The 16,986-nt window shown below is 36.0% G+C and overlaps 1 protein-coding gene across 1 annotated transcript; it reads right to left on the bottom strand.

The window, feature by feature from the left end:
- Nucleotides 1-660: 660 nt before the first annotated feature.
- LOC135786297 (von Willebrand factor A domain-containing protein 7-like) lies at nucleotides 661-15,777 on the bottom strand. Its single transcript, XM_073814258.1, has 16 exons — nucleotides 15,733-15,777; nucleotides 14,740-14,952; nucleotides 9,929-10,210; nucleotides 9,209-9,299; nucleotides 7,611-7,739; nucleotides 7,286-7,472; nucleotides 6,782-6,951; nucleotides 6,174-6,286; nucleotides 5,699-5,815; nucleotides 5,369-5,572; nucleotides 5,067-5,199; nucleotides 4,468-4,620; nucleotides 4,192-4,281; nucleotides 3,674-3,945; nucleotides 1,751-2,044; nucleotides 661-1,321 (listed from the first exon to the last, which is right to left on the bottom strand). The coding sequence occupies exons 2-16, from the start codon at nucleotides 14,929-14,931 to the stop codon at nucleotides 863-865; spliced, it is 2,886 nt and encodes a 961-aa protein (XP_073670359.1). The 5' UTR covers nucleotides 14,932-14,952; nucleotides 15,733-15,777; the 3' UTR covers nucleotides 661-862.
- Between the last annotated feature and the right edge of the window lie 1,209 nt (nucleotides 15,778-16,986).

The following is a 16,986-nucleotide window of genomic DNA, read 5'->3' as shown; positions in this document are numbered from 1 at the left end:
ATTGAATTAAATAGAAATTTAAAAATGTAAAAACATATTTTAATTGAATATTATTTATTTGTATTATTATAATAAAAAATCTTTTTATTAATTTTTTTAGGCCTTCTCTGAAGGCGTAGAAGGCCCTGAAGGTTCCCCACTGTATTTTATATATCTTTTATTATATATATTTCGATGGCATTACTATTATTATTATTTTGTATAGGACACAGACATATTTCGATATTGTAATTCCATGATTTGGTGCGTCTGTGTTATGTTCCGCATGACAGCCCTGTCATGTAACAACCAATCACTGTGGTCATTGCGAGGCAGCTCGTGCATGAGAATTGACGTCATCCGTAGCAACGAAGACTCACTCTTAGTTTAAGAGTTATCATTTTTCCTTACTAAAAGTAGGTCTGAAAGGCGTTGTGAATAACTTTTAAGAGAAAACTCCTAGCTAAAATCTTTTAGTGCGATTTAGGAGTACTCTTAGTGATAAGATAAAATGCTTTGTGAATACGGCCCCTGGACATTATATTTATTAATCATTGTAATCAAATTTTTTTCTACTCTTTCTACTTTACATAGCCTACTGTACATAATTTTTATTTCATTCATACATATTCATTAGAAAAAAACAGAGACGCTCATCTTTTGAATAAGCCCCCCCCCCCGAAAAAAAGTGATTATTGTACAAATTAGATGCATGGGTAAAATTTCAAACACAGAATTAAATTAAAGTCATAACAGCTGGTGCTTTTACATCTAAGAGTGACAGACAGACAGTTTGTAAGAAAAAAAACATATACAGTATGTTTAATCAGCATGCTAAACTTGATATTGTATCTTAATATTTAGTATGGCCTTACGTTTCCCTTTACCCCATAAAGAAAAAATCTAAGATGAGAAGCAAAATATACTTAAATAATGACACAAAACCTCCTCTAGGTGTGGTGGGATTTACTGCAGTGTTTGTGGGAGCCATTAGTGTGGTATATGTGGTAGGTATTGCTGTGGTTGTGGTATTTACAGATGTCTTCTTAATAGAAGCAAAACATGTACCCACATTTCCCACCCCATCCACAGCCACTATCTGCACCTCCTGAGAACAGCAGGAAGCATTGTAGAAAGCTACGGTCACATTGGTGCCATTCTTACTCATCACCTGACTTGTACTGAGAGAGCCGTTGCCGATGTTTATGAACACTCTGGCTATGCCTGTACCATTACCATCCGTCAGGTTTGCAGAGAGTTCCCATGATGCATTGCTGCACACCATAGGGCAGTCAGCTTTAATGTTCACTATTTCACACACAGGTTTAGAGACATCGGTTATCTGTCGCAAAACAAGAATAATTTAAGTGAATGAGTTTGTAGCAGTTGTGATTGTTACAGTTTAAAAAAATGACATGTTTTCAAACAAAAAGATAATGTCAGAAGATACAGAATGCAAAATCTCACATAAAAACAACTTCAAGTCATGTGGGTTGCATTAATAAGGATTAAATTAAGAGTTCAGGGATAATCTGGGTTTGTTGATCCCAGTTTCATTTAAATTCGAGCTGTGTTGCACCCCTTAAATTTGCAAGTTTGGTGAGAACAGAATTATTAAATAAGCCTTGACTTAAACCAGATTTAAGCCTAATCCTTTTGGTGCAACCCACCCAAATCAATGTGGGTTGTACTAAGTAATTTAATTTAAATTACTGTATATCTACAGTAGCAGCTGTAAATGACAACTGTTGATTGTCATTCTTGGTTTTACCTCAGCCACGACGGTGAGTCGCAGTGTCACATAATTCAGGTCCCTGGACCCTGGATCTTCTGCTTCAATGACGAGAGTGACATCAGTCCCAGACACTGTGTTGATGGGAGGGGTCAGCGTTGCTGTCCCCTGAGTGCTTCCTCCTTCCTCCACACTCAGGGAACTGGGGACAATGACGTTGAAACCACGGTCATTTCTGGCACGTATGGTGTAGGTGGCTGCACTTCCATTACTGGCCAATGTAAAGGTGACATTCTGAGGGATTCCAGCCTGTAAAGTGCTCTGTGATTCGGCCTGATAAAGGTAAGAATGTATTCTGTAAGTGGCATACTGTGAAGTAACTGGATTTCACTTTTTTTTTTTAGAAGTTTCAGATAATCTTTTTTGTAGCAAGCTCAGCAAGTATATTTAGGGTATGCTTACACAACAACAATAAAAAAAACGGAAAAGTTCAATGAAAAGATTTATGATGTAGATTTACAACTAAAACCCCATTCACACAGCACTTTGATCAAAGAAAATGTAGTTTTTCAACCTTCATAATATATTTTTCAAGACCCTTGTGATGGTACATTGACTAAAAATAGTTTGAATGACATGTCTACCGTAGCCTGACGGGGTCTGTATTGCTTTTACTCGTACATTTAAACTTGGGGTTTCGGGTAGTAACCCCAGCATAAAAAAGAAAACTACAAAAATCTGCTTTACGGTATATGTCAATTCCTCCACTTCCTCAAATACGGACGCGAGAGTGCAACTATTTATTTTCCTGATGTTTTTGTCATGGCCGAAGCAGCAACTAAGAAAAAGAACCCAAAGGTTTTATCGGAGGTGACCAAAAAGAGAAAAGGGGAGAGTGACAGAATAAAAAGAAGGACAAGGATCAATTATATTGGGCCAGCTGGTGTGAACTAAAGGAGGAGGACGGGTTCCTTACCGATGCTGACTTGGCCGTAGTAATGTTATATTGCTTGCATATATAACTACTGTCTGGCTCCCGAACAGTTTTTTTTACGTAAATTTGGCAGAGGCTACTTGTGTGGAATATGCATATGAATAGGCACTTCTTGTCTTTGTGTGTGCGTCTGCATGCGTGCGTGCGTTTGTGTGCCCTCAGAGAAGTTGATAAAATAATTAAAGGCATTGCAGATATGTGGAAATTTATCTTTGACTATAAGCAAATAAAAGTGAACAAACACTAAAGAGTAGGGTGGCCATTCGTGCCAGTTCCGCCGGACACGTCCCGAACATGTTTTCGGGTTCGTTCCCGGAAGTTGCGTTGGTCGACCGCAAACGTCATCAAGGTTTAATATTTCGGGTTTAATTTCAAAAAAGCAACCGTTACATTTCAAGGTAAGAATGAAACTACAATGATTGAATGTCTTAAAATAAATAAATCTTAATTTTCTAATGTATTTTAACTGAAATGTGAGAACCTCGATGACGTATATGCGGTCGAGCAACGTGACTTCCGGAGAACGAACCCAAAAACATGTTCGGGACGTGTCCGACGGAACTGGCACGAATGGCCACCCTACTAAAGAGCTGAAATCAACTTAACCATTTATTCTGAACTGTCTTTCCATGGCTTGCCATCCACTTAACACAATCCAGGTGTTTTTAGTAATAAAATTAGAAAAATTGTCATTGGGAGAAACTTAAACAATGCTTAAACAATGCCAACATCATATGCCAAACCTGAATAAACTGCATAGAATTAATGATAAAAAATAAATTTGTGATGTGTCCTCTTTGTCTGAGACCAAGACGAGAAAAAATGTGGTCAATTCCAAGACGAGACCACAACACTAGCGTCAGGGACCTACGACCCGGGCAAGCTGGGTTCGATTCCCCTTTAAGACAATTTTTTTAAAATAAACTTTATCCAAGTGACCAGTTGACAAACATTGTCTTTAAGCTCACCGTGATTTTTATGCTAGAGGATCTTTGTTGAGTGGGTGACTGTCTCTGGAATTGGCCAAGTGAGGATCCATTAAGGCCATTCAACAGACCTTTCAGTTGGACAACAAATGGCCATTCTGGGATTCTTTGTAAGTGTATCAGGTAGTCTGACCCACCCAATGATTCAATGGTTCCATTAACAGTATTCAACCCTGAAGCTTCAACTAGAAGTACGTCAGTCACTGTGATCAATTCACCTCCAGTCACAGAGAGAAACAAGGTGCCATTTTCACCTGTGATGACAAAAACAAAACTGAGCTAAATAAATAATACATTTTTACATTAGTCATGGTTTTTTTATGACTGATGATGTTATATATTTTTAAATGCTTTTCAGGCTACATGAATTGATAAATGTACAGTATGCACAACCGGAACAGTATAACAGTCACAGATGAACTATGTCCATCTTAAATTAAATAATAGTAATAAGTAATAAGAAATGTTATATTTGGCAAAGATGTTAGCAAAATCCTTACCATTGATAGGGCGATTGTCTTTCGGCACAAAGTCCCCATGAAGTCCTTCAGATCCCACAAAGTTAAAGAGAAAATCAAAAGAACTCTGACCTGTGTATAATACAGATAAATAATGTGTCACATACTGGTGAACAGGCAATAATTCATTTCATTTGGGAAAACAGACATTTTACGGCACTTAAAAAGCAGTATTATAGGTGAAACTAATTGTCCTGAATCAAATTCAAGAATTTTTTTCCAAATGACATTTACAAATAAAACATGAATCTCTCTTACCAATGATTTTAATGGTGTAGGAGCTTGTGGAGTTAATACTGATGCTCCATACCCCGGTCTGATTCTCTGAGTTGAGTTGAATTCTCCATAGATTCCCCACAGTCTGAATGCTACCTAGAGTGCCATTTTTCTCCAATTCTGACTGAGACGCACCTGAAAGAGACAACAGGCACAAATCAGCTCTTTGATACATGCCACATGGTTTACACTTGTGCCATAATTACTAAATTAGCGTGAGAGCGCAAAAATTTACTGACAAGGTGCACGTTGAAAAACACAGGTGCATCATTTCACTTCCGTAACAACCACAGCAATTTAAGAAAAGCTTTTCTTGGGAATTAAATAATGGCAAAAATACCAGTAGTTTAAAAAGCGCAAACCTTAGTTAACCACAATGCAAGAATCAAATACTTTCCTCCCATAAAGTTTGCATCTAAATGGTAAACTCCTACAATGTAATCAAGAAGGTCATGCACAAAAAAAAATGTCCACACACTTTTTGGCTCTAATTCTTTACAAATTATTTTTTTTAGTTGAAATATTCTTAATAATGTGCAGTTAGTGTCATATTGTTGATATATACAGTATGTCTAGCTCACCTGTTGGGTTGTAGAGGGTAAAGACTGGAGAGACCCCTGTGATATACATAGTCACATTGGACAGAGATGAATCCAACACAAAAGAAAAGTTTTCTGCCTTGGCTGGATTTCTCATTACCTGAAGAACAGTCACCTTAAAAAAAAGATATGTAGGTAAAAATCATATGAATGGGTATTACATGTTTATATAATGTACATTACAATATTTAAAGTTTATAATTTAAATCCATAAACCTAGATTTTGCATTATAACATGTATGTACTATACTGTATTTATACATACTGTGATTATTTTAACATACCAGAGCAGATGCAGATGAATCAGTAATAACTGCAGTGGCCTGAGGCAGTGTACCCTTAGTGACCTCTATTGCCTGTCCACCAGAAACATCTGCCAAGTCTCTGTAAAGCTGTAATTCTGACTGAGAAATTCTTGTTAAGGAACGCTGAGATTGTGAGTCTCTTTTTCTGCGAGATGAAGAGGTTTTTGTCAGCATAAAATTTACCTGGGTGTTGGGAGCACACAAAGCAAAGAGTGAGACAGAGATGAAAAAATACAGATAGAAATATACAGATGAGTTGATGCAACAATTAGGGCAGTGGTAACGCATGAATGAACTGCAGGCATTTACTCTTGACTTGGTGTTTTCTATCATGGCTCGAATTGTGCTTTCTAATTCAAAGTCTTTGGCTCCAGCATCAGTAAACACATAAATGTCTGAAGATGGAGGAGCTCCGCCCAGTGCCAGCTGAAGAACGAAAAAACAAACAATAAAAACAGAAAGTACAGGAATTTTAGCATTCTTTACTTTGAGACTTCATAACACATTATTTTAAAGTTAATTATTCGGCAGTTAAAATGCAGTCTTATAGTTGAGCGCCATAAAGCAATGTGAGATGCAGTGATGTGCTGGAATAAAGCCTGCTGGGTTATTGTTACTCAACCATGAGTTGAAACAACCCAGCTGGTGAGTTAAAGCAACCAAGCAGTTGGGTCATTTTAACCCAGCAGTATGTTCTGTCCAATGTGACCAAACCCAGAGTTAAAACATCCCAGCACTTTTTAGAGTTTATATACAGTACATACACACACGAGGAAATTCCCACCTGGAGTCCAGATAAGCACATTTCTGGTTCATCTCCTCCGCCACTAGCTACGAGGAAACTTATTGCATTTTTGAAATTCTCTGCATTCCGAGTCCTTGTAAGTGGTCCAAAATCTGTTTTAATCAAACATATACAATATTTCGTGAAAGTTTTACAATATCTCCTCAAGTGATATTATTACAGAAATAAAATTTGGATATACTTTGGAGTAGTCACAGGCAGGTTAGCATTTTGCTTATTACAGACCTGTGCAATTTTAGAATAAGTATTTAGTGTATTGGAGAGCAAACCAAGTTTCACTTAAAAATATACAAGAATTATATAGCCAAATTATTGTTACAACACACATTTCTAGTACACAATAATAGTATAGTACTAGTGAACTTTTATCAGTTTATGGAGCCGACTTCGATTTGACAGCAAAAATTCTGAAATTTAACACATAATTTTAGGAGTTTAATAGTAATGTTATATAACTGTGATAACCTCAAAACAGTGTGAACTTTATATGTACGTTTACACAACACATGACTAGACACCACCAAAGCAACACCGCCACACATTTTTGAAGTAGCCAGGTCATATATAAAATAGTTCAACAGGTCTACCTGGGTCATTAAATGGAACTAGGATAAATTCTGAAGGTTTCTCTGCTGATGCTATCCTGCTGTCAATAATGTTAAAGGACACTCTCTTTGCCTCTTCGATGTCATCAGACATACTGCCTGTGGTGTCAATAACAAAAGCCAGAACTGAGGTCATGTTCATCCCCACCAATCTGAGAGAAATAAAGTAGGAAATCAATTACTTTACACACAACAAAACAAAGTGTCATTTGCAAAGGTGAGAAAACTTTTTCTCCTTTACAATTGATATACTTCTATTTTTGTTTTGCTCTTAATTCTAAATTCTGTTTAATTAAATTGAGCATTTCTCAGAATCAGTGTCAATCTGTCTTGCGCATTTATTTGTGTATTTTCTATACATGCTACCGCATAATTCCACCACTACTGAAAAGATTAAAAGCTCAGAAATCAGATGATTTCATTAATTTAATAAAAAAATCATTATGGTTTATTAAAAATGAACATCTCTGAATAAGGGTCCCATACTGAAGAAAGGCCTGGTTGCCTTTGGCCAGTCGAATGTCTTCCAGCAATTCCATGGTGGCTCTTATTGCCACGTCTGCAGCACGCTGGTGATAGATGCCATGACTTGAGGTGATCTCATCTTTATTGATACCTCCAGTAGGTTCTTTTAAACTGGTCTTGTCACCTTTGCCACCGTGGCTACACTTGCCTGAAAAGAAATCGAAGGTTAAGTCTGTTCATCCTGAAATGTATTGATGTCATGAGTGTATTAAAGAATTTTATTGGCTGATGATATCCAGAGCAGCTCTAAACCCATACTAATATATTGGAGAAAACACTTTCTTACCGTCAGGTTTGGATGAGGATAACACACCAAAATATCCTGAGGTTATGAGGTTTTTCTCTTTTAATTCTGGGAGAATATTATCATTGCAATTATCTCCATCGCAGTTTCTGCATGTTTTTGTGTTGATACCTAGACATGTGTTTGTTTTGTAATAAAAACAATGAACACAAAAGTGAAACATTATTGAGATGTCACCTTCATTTAATTCAAAAGATGTACAATAATAATTGTTGACGGCTTTTGTGCTACATTGTCAATTTGTACCACAAGCTGTGCGATTGAGTAGAGGCGGGGACTAATTTGCATATTCATTGATCCACGTAAACTTAATAAGGCAAGGCTGTAGCGTTACTTTCAAGCTGTTTAAAAGCATAAAGAAATGACAGTCTCAGGAAAAAAAACTTTTACATATGCTATTATGATGCTCAAAGATGAGTTTTAAGTGATGAAATGATTACATGCAACGAGAACACTTTTGTGCACAAAGAAAACAAAATGAACGATTTTAATCAACAATTTGTTCTGCTCCTAAAGTGTTCTCTTTGATTTATAATATTATTATTGAACTACTGATGAAACATGAACTTTTTGCTTTTAGGCAATGTCTTTCATTCTTATCTGGGGAAAGAATTGTGAAACTAACTAAAGTCAACGGGGCAATAACACCTAAAAGAAAATTCTGAAACTGAATGAAATACTTCATATATTGTATGCAAGTAACTGTTAATTACCCATTTTAATTATGCCATTAACCAACGTTGTGTGTTTAGAACCAAAAAGGATTTTTATGTAAAATGTGAAAAATAAAAGTTAATGTGGGAACAATTCCCACTATACCTTAGCCTGGGTTTCCCCATGCTGCCTTGCGCGCAAATTTATTCACGCTCCAAGTCTAGCATGGAAACTCTGGCCCTTTTTTGCCCCTGAAATAGGGAACCAATCACAGAACGGGGGAGGCGGCAGCAAGACGATGACGACGTCTATGCGGCACACTGAGGCAGTTTTGTTATTTGTTATAATACGGCAACAGACGCGAAGTTACTTTTCAATGCCTTTGATAGTGTTTTTAGTAGTTTTAAACGCAAGTTTATTTAAAAAAGAGCAACTTTTGGCGTTAAACTGGGCTATTAAATATCCAAGAAGTATTTGTATATGGCAAGACATGATAAACACGGAGTTTTAAATAGGACCAACCTGCTAGGCATCGTCGTCGACGAAGTACATTTAACTGGTAAGTGGTATTTATTAATATCATTATCATTATGCGTGTACTGTGGTTGTCGTAGTGCCACTAAAATTTGTTGCTTTTCAATACAATATACAGCTACCTGTTTAGTTGCATAGCTTTCAGCTGCACTCGTACCCAATAAAATTAGTTTACTTTTGAATTGATGTCACTCTACATACGTCATCTGGTAAAATTTAAACGATTGGCTATGAGCTACATACGGGCACATTTGATAGACATTCGTAGCGCTCAATAAACGGCTCTGGGCATTCGTAAACCACGCCTCAAATACGAGAAAATTAGCATATGGTTCCCAGACCACGTCTCATTCTCTATGAGACTGGTCTGGTGTTAGCCAGGCTAACTATACCTGCTATGTTGTCGATTGCGTCCCTGTTGATGAGTTTGCTGAAAGGAACACTTTTATCCAGTTCCACCCAGTTACTGTGGCTGTAGAAATCCTGTACATAAAAAACACATTCATTTGCTGTTGCATTTTCAGAATGCAACAAATAGACATTATTTATTTGTTGATAGGGACTAGTCTGACATGTCTGATTCAAAGAGCAGTAAACTCATAGTTACTGTAGATATTAAAGTTATGCACTTAGTACTTTTAAAACCAATTAGAAAATTGCGTAAATGCAATTGCAGGAGTTGCATTTAAAAAAAAGTATAAACAAACCGGATTACAATATTTCTATAATTTCTGATGCTTACGTATTGTTGTTGTCTGTACTGTGCGTTGAAAATATCTCAGCACTTTTAGATTTTTTCTATCAAATATGTTTTACTGAATTTATTAGGACATTGACCGAATTTGCGAGCCTTTTCTCTTTATTAGGAAAGGACAGTGAAGAGTGACTAGAGACTTTTTTAGAAGTGAAGATCTTTGCATCTACTTAGTTTACTGTAGGCTACTTTAAAGTAAGTAAAATTTGTTAAATACCAATAAAATGATAACTTGCATGAACTTGCTGAACTTAAACATAAGAGCTTGATTAAATAATGCTCATTTACAAGAAAACATTCACTCAGGGTTTTGCATTTGAGCTCTTCATATATTCACACTGGTCTTGTTATACCATACCTGTAAAGTATGACATATTTTCCCCAAACTGATGCGGGCAAAAACATAGCTTTCCTCATCTATGTTGGTTTTCACTGATTTCAAGCCATCAGTAATAAGCTTCTGTGCTTCCTTGATTTTCTCAGCATCACAGTGCCGTTCAGGATGGAATTGATCTAAGTCCACAGCAGCATTCGCATAATAAGTACTGGAAATAGCTGATTGAAAGTCATTTGTGGAGTGGACAGAATGTAATCTTAAGCAGGCTTGCTGGACAGCAAATACAGTCAGGGTGTTGTCAATCTGAATATGGAGAGTGAAAACAATTGTAAAAATGCAAACTTACAAATATATATATAGGCTATATTATTAATATTTCTAATAAATATATAAATATCAATAATGCAAACTTGCATACAAATAAATAAATAAATACAGTGAGGAAAATAAGTATTTGAACACCCTGCTATTTTGCAAGTTCTCCCACATAGAAATTGTCATCGTAGGTGCATGTCCACTGTGAGAGATATAATCTTACAAAAAAAATCCAGAAATCACAATGTATGATTTTTTTAAACTATTTAATTGTATAAGTATTTGAACACCTGAGAAAATCAATGTTAATATTGTTAATATTGTTCCTCGCAGGTAACCAGCGGGGGACGGGTTGGGGCGGGTACAGAAATTATAACTTTAAAGATGCAATTTGTATTATCTGCGCCGCTAGATGGCGCCAGATCAAATCAATAACAATGACGTTGTTTAATGACGCTCTGAAGCAGCGTGGAATTATGGGATTTGTAGTCTTTAACTCAACCGCTGAAGTCCATCAATCAAATGGGAACGAGAAATCACGTTGACGGATAAGGTAATCAAGTCTTATAAATGTTGCGTTTGATAACATATTTTATTTCATTATGTAAGTTTATATGTGATGTTCAAAACGAAATTGTTAGTCATAGATGTTACAGTATTAGTCCAAATTCGATGGTTAACACAGAATTAAGTTTTCAATTTACAATCTACAATGATTTTTCACATAATGTATTGACAGTACAAATCTTATTGTGAAGCGTCTTAAAATTACCATTTATATTGCTGTACAATACCTCTTGATGTGCATATCGTCCACGGGAAGACGCGCTGATTACAATCTACACACTAATGTTGTGATCAATATAATGACATACGTTTTACCCATCGCGTAAAACACAAGCAGGATCAGAATCTCTGTCTAGTTAAATGTTGTCGCAAAGCTCTCTCTATCCAGATAATGCAACACCAAATTGATCCTCAATCTTTCTCTTGTTTTGTTCCAAACTCTTCTTGGGTCGTTTGGTTGGCCCGTACACTTACGGGAGCTGTCTTTGCTGACACAACCAGCGGCAGACGGTAAAGAGTAATCCATAAGTCCATAAGCAAGCTCGTAGTCAGACAGGCACTAAAGCATAGTTCCGCATTTGTTCACGACACTGGCGGCGTCCAAAAACTCAAGGCAGTGACTTGTTGCCCCGCTGCCTCATGAGGCCATGACTTCGAAAGGCATGAAGGCAGCTCAGAGAAAGGCTTTCAGATGCACTTCAAAGGCAGCATGTTTGATATATAAACAGAGATCTCCTTTGTGATAACTAATCACATATTTGAAAACTACAATACTTTACAATTTCTACAATTGTTACAATTTCTTGCTAGAAATGCAATTAAAATCTGTAAAAAGTGAAAATAGACCTTTATTTACACTAAATTTGTGCTCCAGTCGCTTCATTGGCCGCCATTTTATTTTTTCGAACTCGACCACTGTTGTCATGTGGTTTTTACGTCAGTAAAGGCGGTGACAAAGGGTCACATGGATATTAACCTCATTGACATGAGACTGCACTGCCCCGTGTCAATGTTTTGAATGGAAATTTTCTCACGATTTACAAGTAGTTGAAAACATTACAGATATTGATAGTAATCAGCTGGACAAAAAATATAACACTGGCCTAGTGGTTTTTGGACATTTTACTGCAAATATCTTACAAATTGCACCTTTAATGCGGGGTGGTTTGGGGTGGGTCATTAAAAACAAAATAAAAAGCAGGTATGTTATGTCTAATTCCCTGTAGCATTAAATATTATTGGGGAATATATATTTTTATATTTTATTACGTTCTTTGATAAGGTAAAAATACGAAGGCCTACGTGTCAACGTAACTTGCGCAACGTAACTTGATATCCCCAAACCTTTGGCATACGATGACCTACGATGACAATTTCAGACCCCTCCATGATTTCTAAGTAGGAGAACTTGCAAAATAGCAGGGTTTTAAATACTTATTTTCCTCACTATCTATCTATCTATCTATCTATCTATCTATCTATCTATCTATCTATCTATATATATATATATATATATATATATATATATATACACACACATTAATAATAAATGTTTTATAATAAATTAATTATAATAATAAATATCAGTTATAACTATATTTTTTTAATAATATTTATTACAAGTTCACTGCATTAATAAGGACATTGTTGATCAGAGAAAATAAACAGAAAAAAATGTGAAATTACATTTATAAAAATACATTTAGGAGACACTTTTATTCAAACAGACTTACAATGCATTACAAGATATAAATTTTATCAGTAGGTGTGTTCCCTTTTGAATGAAATCTCAATGCTGTGTCATAATAATGACATTTTGGAGAATGCTATGCAGTGTGATGCACGTGAATATTGTGTCAAACTAAGTCTATATATAGACGCAGGCGGATGAAGTCACCCGTGACGTTGCAACAGAACCAGAGACAGAACAGAGACAGAAACATTATTAATAAATAAAGCTTATATGGCCGTGGGTCACACTGGAACTTGCCTTCATAATATTGACATTCTCAGAGCATATCAAACAGATTTATTGGGGGAAATTAAGGATAAACCTGAATCCTGACATATTAGATGAGCTCAGGAGAGTGGCAAACCTTTCTCTCCTTGCTACTGAAGAAACGGCTCAATTGTTAGATATAAATTCTAAATTACATAGACAACTGGCTGGTATTAGTCCAGTCTCGAGATATGGCAGTTCGGCATTGAGATGTCGTCCTTGGCAATATGAAGCACCTAAGGCTACGGCTCAACGCCAAAAAGGGCATTTTAACCCCCCAGCAGAAAATATAATTTCTCGGGGTGACTTTGGACTCAGTAAAGATGCAGGCACATATGTCTCCTGCAATCACTGAGTCGATTCTGGCATCAGTGTCTAGGATCAGATTAGGCCAACTGTACACCATAAAGCACTTTCAAGAGTGTTAGGTCGGATGGCGACAGCATCCAGTGGGATAGGGAGGCCTGAGTTCGCACCCTCTATACAGACTGGTACACCAGGTTCTCCTTTGGTCTTACAGTTAATTTTTGTCACTTTGTCACAGAAGTGGTGATGGAGATCTGAAAAAGGTTTGGTCGAGCCAAAGCTGACCTATTTGTGTCTCGAGAGACGGCTCTTTGCACAATGTGGTGTTCCCTTTCACATCCCGCCCTGTTGGGTCTGGACGCTATAAATATATATATATATATATATGGTACAGACGTGGCTGAGGCAACGTTGGTAAGTTTTTCCCCCAAAAGCTCATCTAGCAGGTCAGCCATGGCAGATTCCCATCAGAAGGGACCTTCTATCTCAGGCAGGGGGCATGATATTCACCTCCCGCCCAGAACTTTGGAAACTATGGGTCTGGCCTCTAAAGGGGACCAATTTGTAAATTTGGGTAAATTCTAGAGCCCTCTCTACCAGAAAAAAAATATGGTTTAAAATGGAGAATATTCGCTACTTGGTGTAGTGACAAACATTTAATTCCAAACTGCCCAGTGGCTTCAGTTCTGGTATTTTTACAAAACCGTTTTTTCATCCGGTTTATATCCATTTACCATCAGAGTATATGCTGCCGCTGCCTCTGCCTTTAACCCCTTTTTGTGTGGTAACAAAATTTAGAATTTTTGAAGAAACCTACCCATATTTGAGAGGTGATAAAAAGAGAACAAATGAAGATAGGATGAAATGTTTGTTTAAAACAGATTGTTCTTTCATTTTTATATTTTGTATGTTTATATATTTTAAAAAGCACAGGAGAAGCTTGTGCAGTGCACCTTCCTGGACATGCCCTGGCACTCCCGAGAAGGCGCACCCCTCACTTTAAAGGTCACGTTCTTCCTGATCCCATTTTCCAAACTTTAGTTAGTAATAAAGCTCAAAGTTCATTGCCAGGCTATATATTTTCTTTAACAGATGTCCCCTTTCAAACCTTACGAAAGCTAACGACTGGTTTGGAGTAGTCTCTACTTCCTGGTTGTATGACATCAATATAAGAATTTTTGGCTAAATTCCACCCACAGGAATATGTCAGTCGCCAAATAAGCTCAAACGGCTCTGCTAAGCTTAGCTGCTGTTGAATGACAACACACTAAACAAGCTACACAATCAGAACTCATTACGTATTTCTGAAGAAGGGACTTCATAGAACAAAGAAGAAATCAGACCATTTTTAAGACAGTCAAAGCAGCCGTAAATATTGCGCACTGGAAACACAAACAGTCCAGCAGACAGTTTTTCTGACGGTGTGCACTGTGCTAGGGATTTTTGGATAGTTTATTCGAAAAATCTTAAATAGTGTGCCTTTAAACAATATAATAAAATTATTTCACAAATTCAGTTGAACATTCAGGCTTTAAACCAATAATGGTAAACAAATTTGGCTTGCTGTCAAGCTCCATCCCTGAGTTCTGAAATAACCAATACCCCTTGCATCTCAATGGCTTATACCCCTAAGTTCTGCTCTTACAGTTAGCTTGAAGTCTTGCCCCTCCGCATTGGCTATGTCACGGCACACTTCTGCAGTCTTGCGGAGAATGGCCTTCTCAGTGATTTGTCGATGGGTGAAGGAGCCCTTGGAAGTTAAGGGTTTGAAAGCTGTTGCCCAGGGGGGCTGAAAGGCCCCCCTGATGAGAAACAGGAAGAACAGCAACAACATCATGACTGTCCACAAGCGCAGGTCCTATGGGAAAATTTACAATTAAAACATATAGCATTTTTAGCATGCAGTTTCAATAAATCTACCAAGAAAGCAGCTTTAAATAAATGTCCACACTGGCTTTGCTGCAAGATTACTGGAGGATTAATTAGTCAACAGAAAGGTTCACAAACAGCATTAGGTCACTTACATAATAGTAATTAAATAAAAAAATAACACTTCATCCTTGGTAAATGAAGTAATGTAAACAAGACTTAACTTGATAAAAAATCTCAAAAATGGTCTGACACATGCCAAATGTGTGTGTTTACATAGCTTCTAGATCAATTAATATAGAACCATATTTACCTAAAGTATGCTTTATGTGCATTTGTGTTTGTTTCTGTAAAGTTTAAAGCCATCCGCTAACAGTTTACCTAATAGTCAATTCAATAGGTTACACGTTTATCACGGCTGAAAATGAGGTGTTGAAAACACAGATGATCTGCTTCCATCAAGATTTTTTTTTGTATGTAAATAGTCAATAAAATTATTTCAGTAAATAAAATAAAAGCATTTATATAATCTTTGTAATTTTGTTTATTCATTTTACAAGGTCTTGCGTCAACCAAGCTATATTTTTATAGAATGTAAAATGTGTAAATTGTTTTAAGTAAAAGATATCTTGGTCAAGGCTAAAAAAGTATCATTTTTACTTTTATATTTTAGGTTTTATTTTTCTATTTGAATCATGCAACTAAATCAGATATCATTACAAGCACAAAAATCATTTTTAGCCAATAAAATTTGATTAGGCTACATTACCTTCTGTCAGATGTTATGTGTAGAATATCCTAATCTGACTGCACACAGTAGCCTCTTTCCCAAACAATATTTATAGGGGATGAATGTCACAAATCTGGTTATGAGCCTGATGTACAGGAACTGCCTAAATGGAAATTAAAATAGAGCTGTGAATGTTTTGGAGTAAATAAGGACTGGTTTCCCTAATTAACATTTTCCTCATGTTAATCATCACAGGCCATGTGTTTTTAAAAATAAAATTTGTTACATAAGACTCACTCTTAAAAATAAAGGTGCTTCTCAAATCGTTAATTTCTTGTATTGGTGAAAAAAAGTTATTCAGATTATAAAAATGTGTTTAACAAATTGTTATCTTAGAACCTTAAACTAAATTATTCTTTAAAGGGACCAAAAAAGGTTCTTCTATGGCATCGATGTAAAGAACCTTTAAGAGTACATGATTTTAGTTAAATACAATAGTTGTACTCCTTATGCACAAACTTGTTAATAACTACAATAATTTTTAATGCACCTTTCAGTTTCAAAAGTCTCTAGTATATTTAAGCTCATTCCTAAAATTGACAAAGGCAACGAACTGCTTAAAAAATACTACACAAAAAAATGCAGGAAGTGTGTGTGTGCATGGGCTCGTGCATTTGTGAACAATAGAACCCTGCCCAACGGAAAAAATGTAATGGTTATAATGTATTGTATGGATACAAAAATTCATTATTCATTAAGCAGCGGTGGTATTTGCAGTACATTTAAAAAAAATGAAATGTTGGGTTTAATAAAAATATCGGATCAATGTCACCATGTTCTACGCAATTTGTTTAAGTTATCTTTTATAATTTAAAAATCTTTATTATCAAACAATAATTTAGTTCATTTTACAAAAGAAGTTTAAGTAAACGTAACAAACCTTAGAGGAGGCAACCAACAATAATTGAGTTAATTGTACATGAAAATGTAATTAATGATAACATTTGGATAATGCCATTTTAAAACTTCACACCCTTTAGTTAGGATTAAATAAGTGAATAACACCAAATCAATCAGAGTGCAGCTGCTCAATACAACTCATCATATAGACCCTTTTTTAATTACAGTTTATCAAACTTATCACAAACATAGTTGAAATGCAATGTTACATATCAAAATGTTTGTTTATTTGTTTGTTTTGTTCTAAAATATATTAAAACAAGTTCATTGACTCATACTTGCCCACTTATTACTCACGTACCTGTAAGACCGGATGTTAAACAATCAACTTTA

Source organism: Paramisgurnus dabryanus, chromosome 4 (genome assembly GCF_030506205.2).
Source record: "Paramisgurnus dabryanus chromosome 4, PD_genome_1.1, whole genome shotgun sequence".
Taxonomy (NCBI): domain Eukaryota; kingdom Metazoa; phylum Chordata; class Actinopteri; order Cypriniformes; family Cobitidae; genus Paramisgurnus; species Paramisgurnus dabryanus.
This window is presented reverse-complemented; position numbering and strand designations above follow the sequence as displayed.

Coding starts and splice junctions, on each gene's coding strand:
- LOC135786297 (XM_073814258.1), bottom strand. CDS start 14,931: ATGATGTTGTTGCTGTTCTTCCTGTTTCTCATCAGGGGGGCCTTTCAG. Junction 7,473..7,610: donor ATCCTCATCCAAACCTGACG/GTAAGAAAGTGT, acceptor ATTTCTTTTCAG/GCAAGTGTAGCCACGGTGGC. Junction 5,816..6,173: donor TGTGCTTATCTGGACTCCAG/GTGGGAATTTCC, acceptor TTCGTTCTTCAG/CTGGCACTGGGCGGAGCTCC.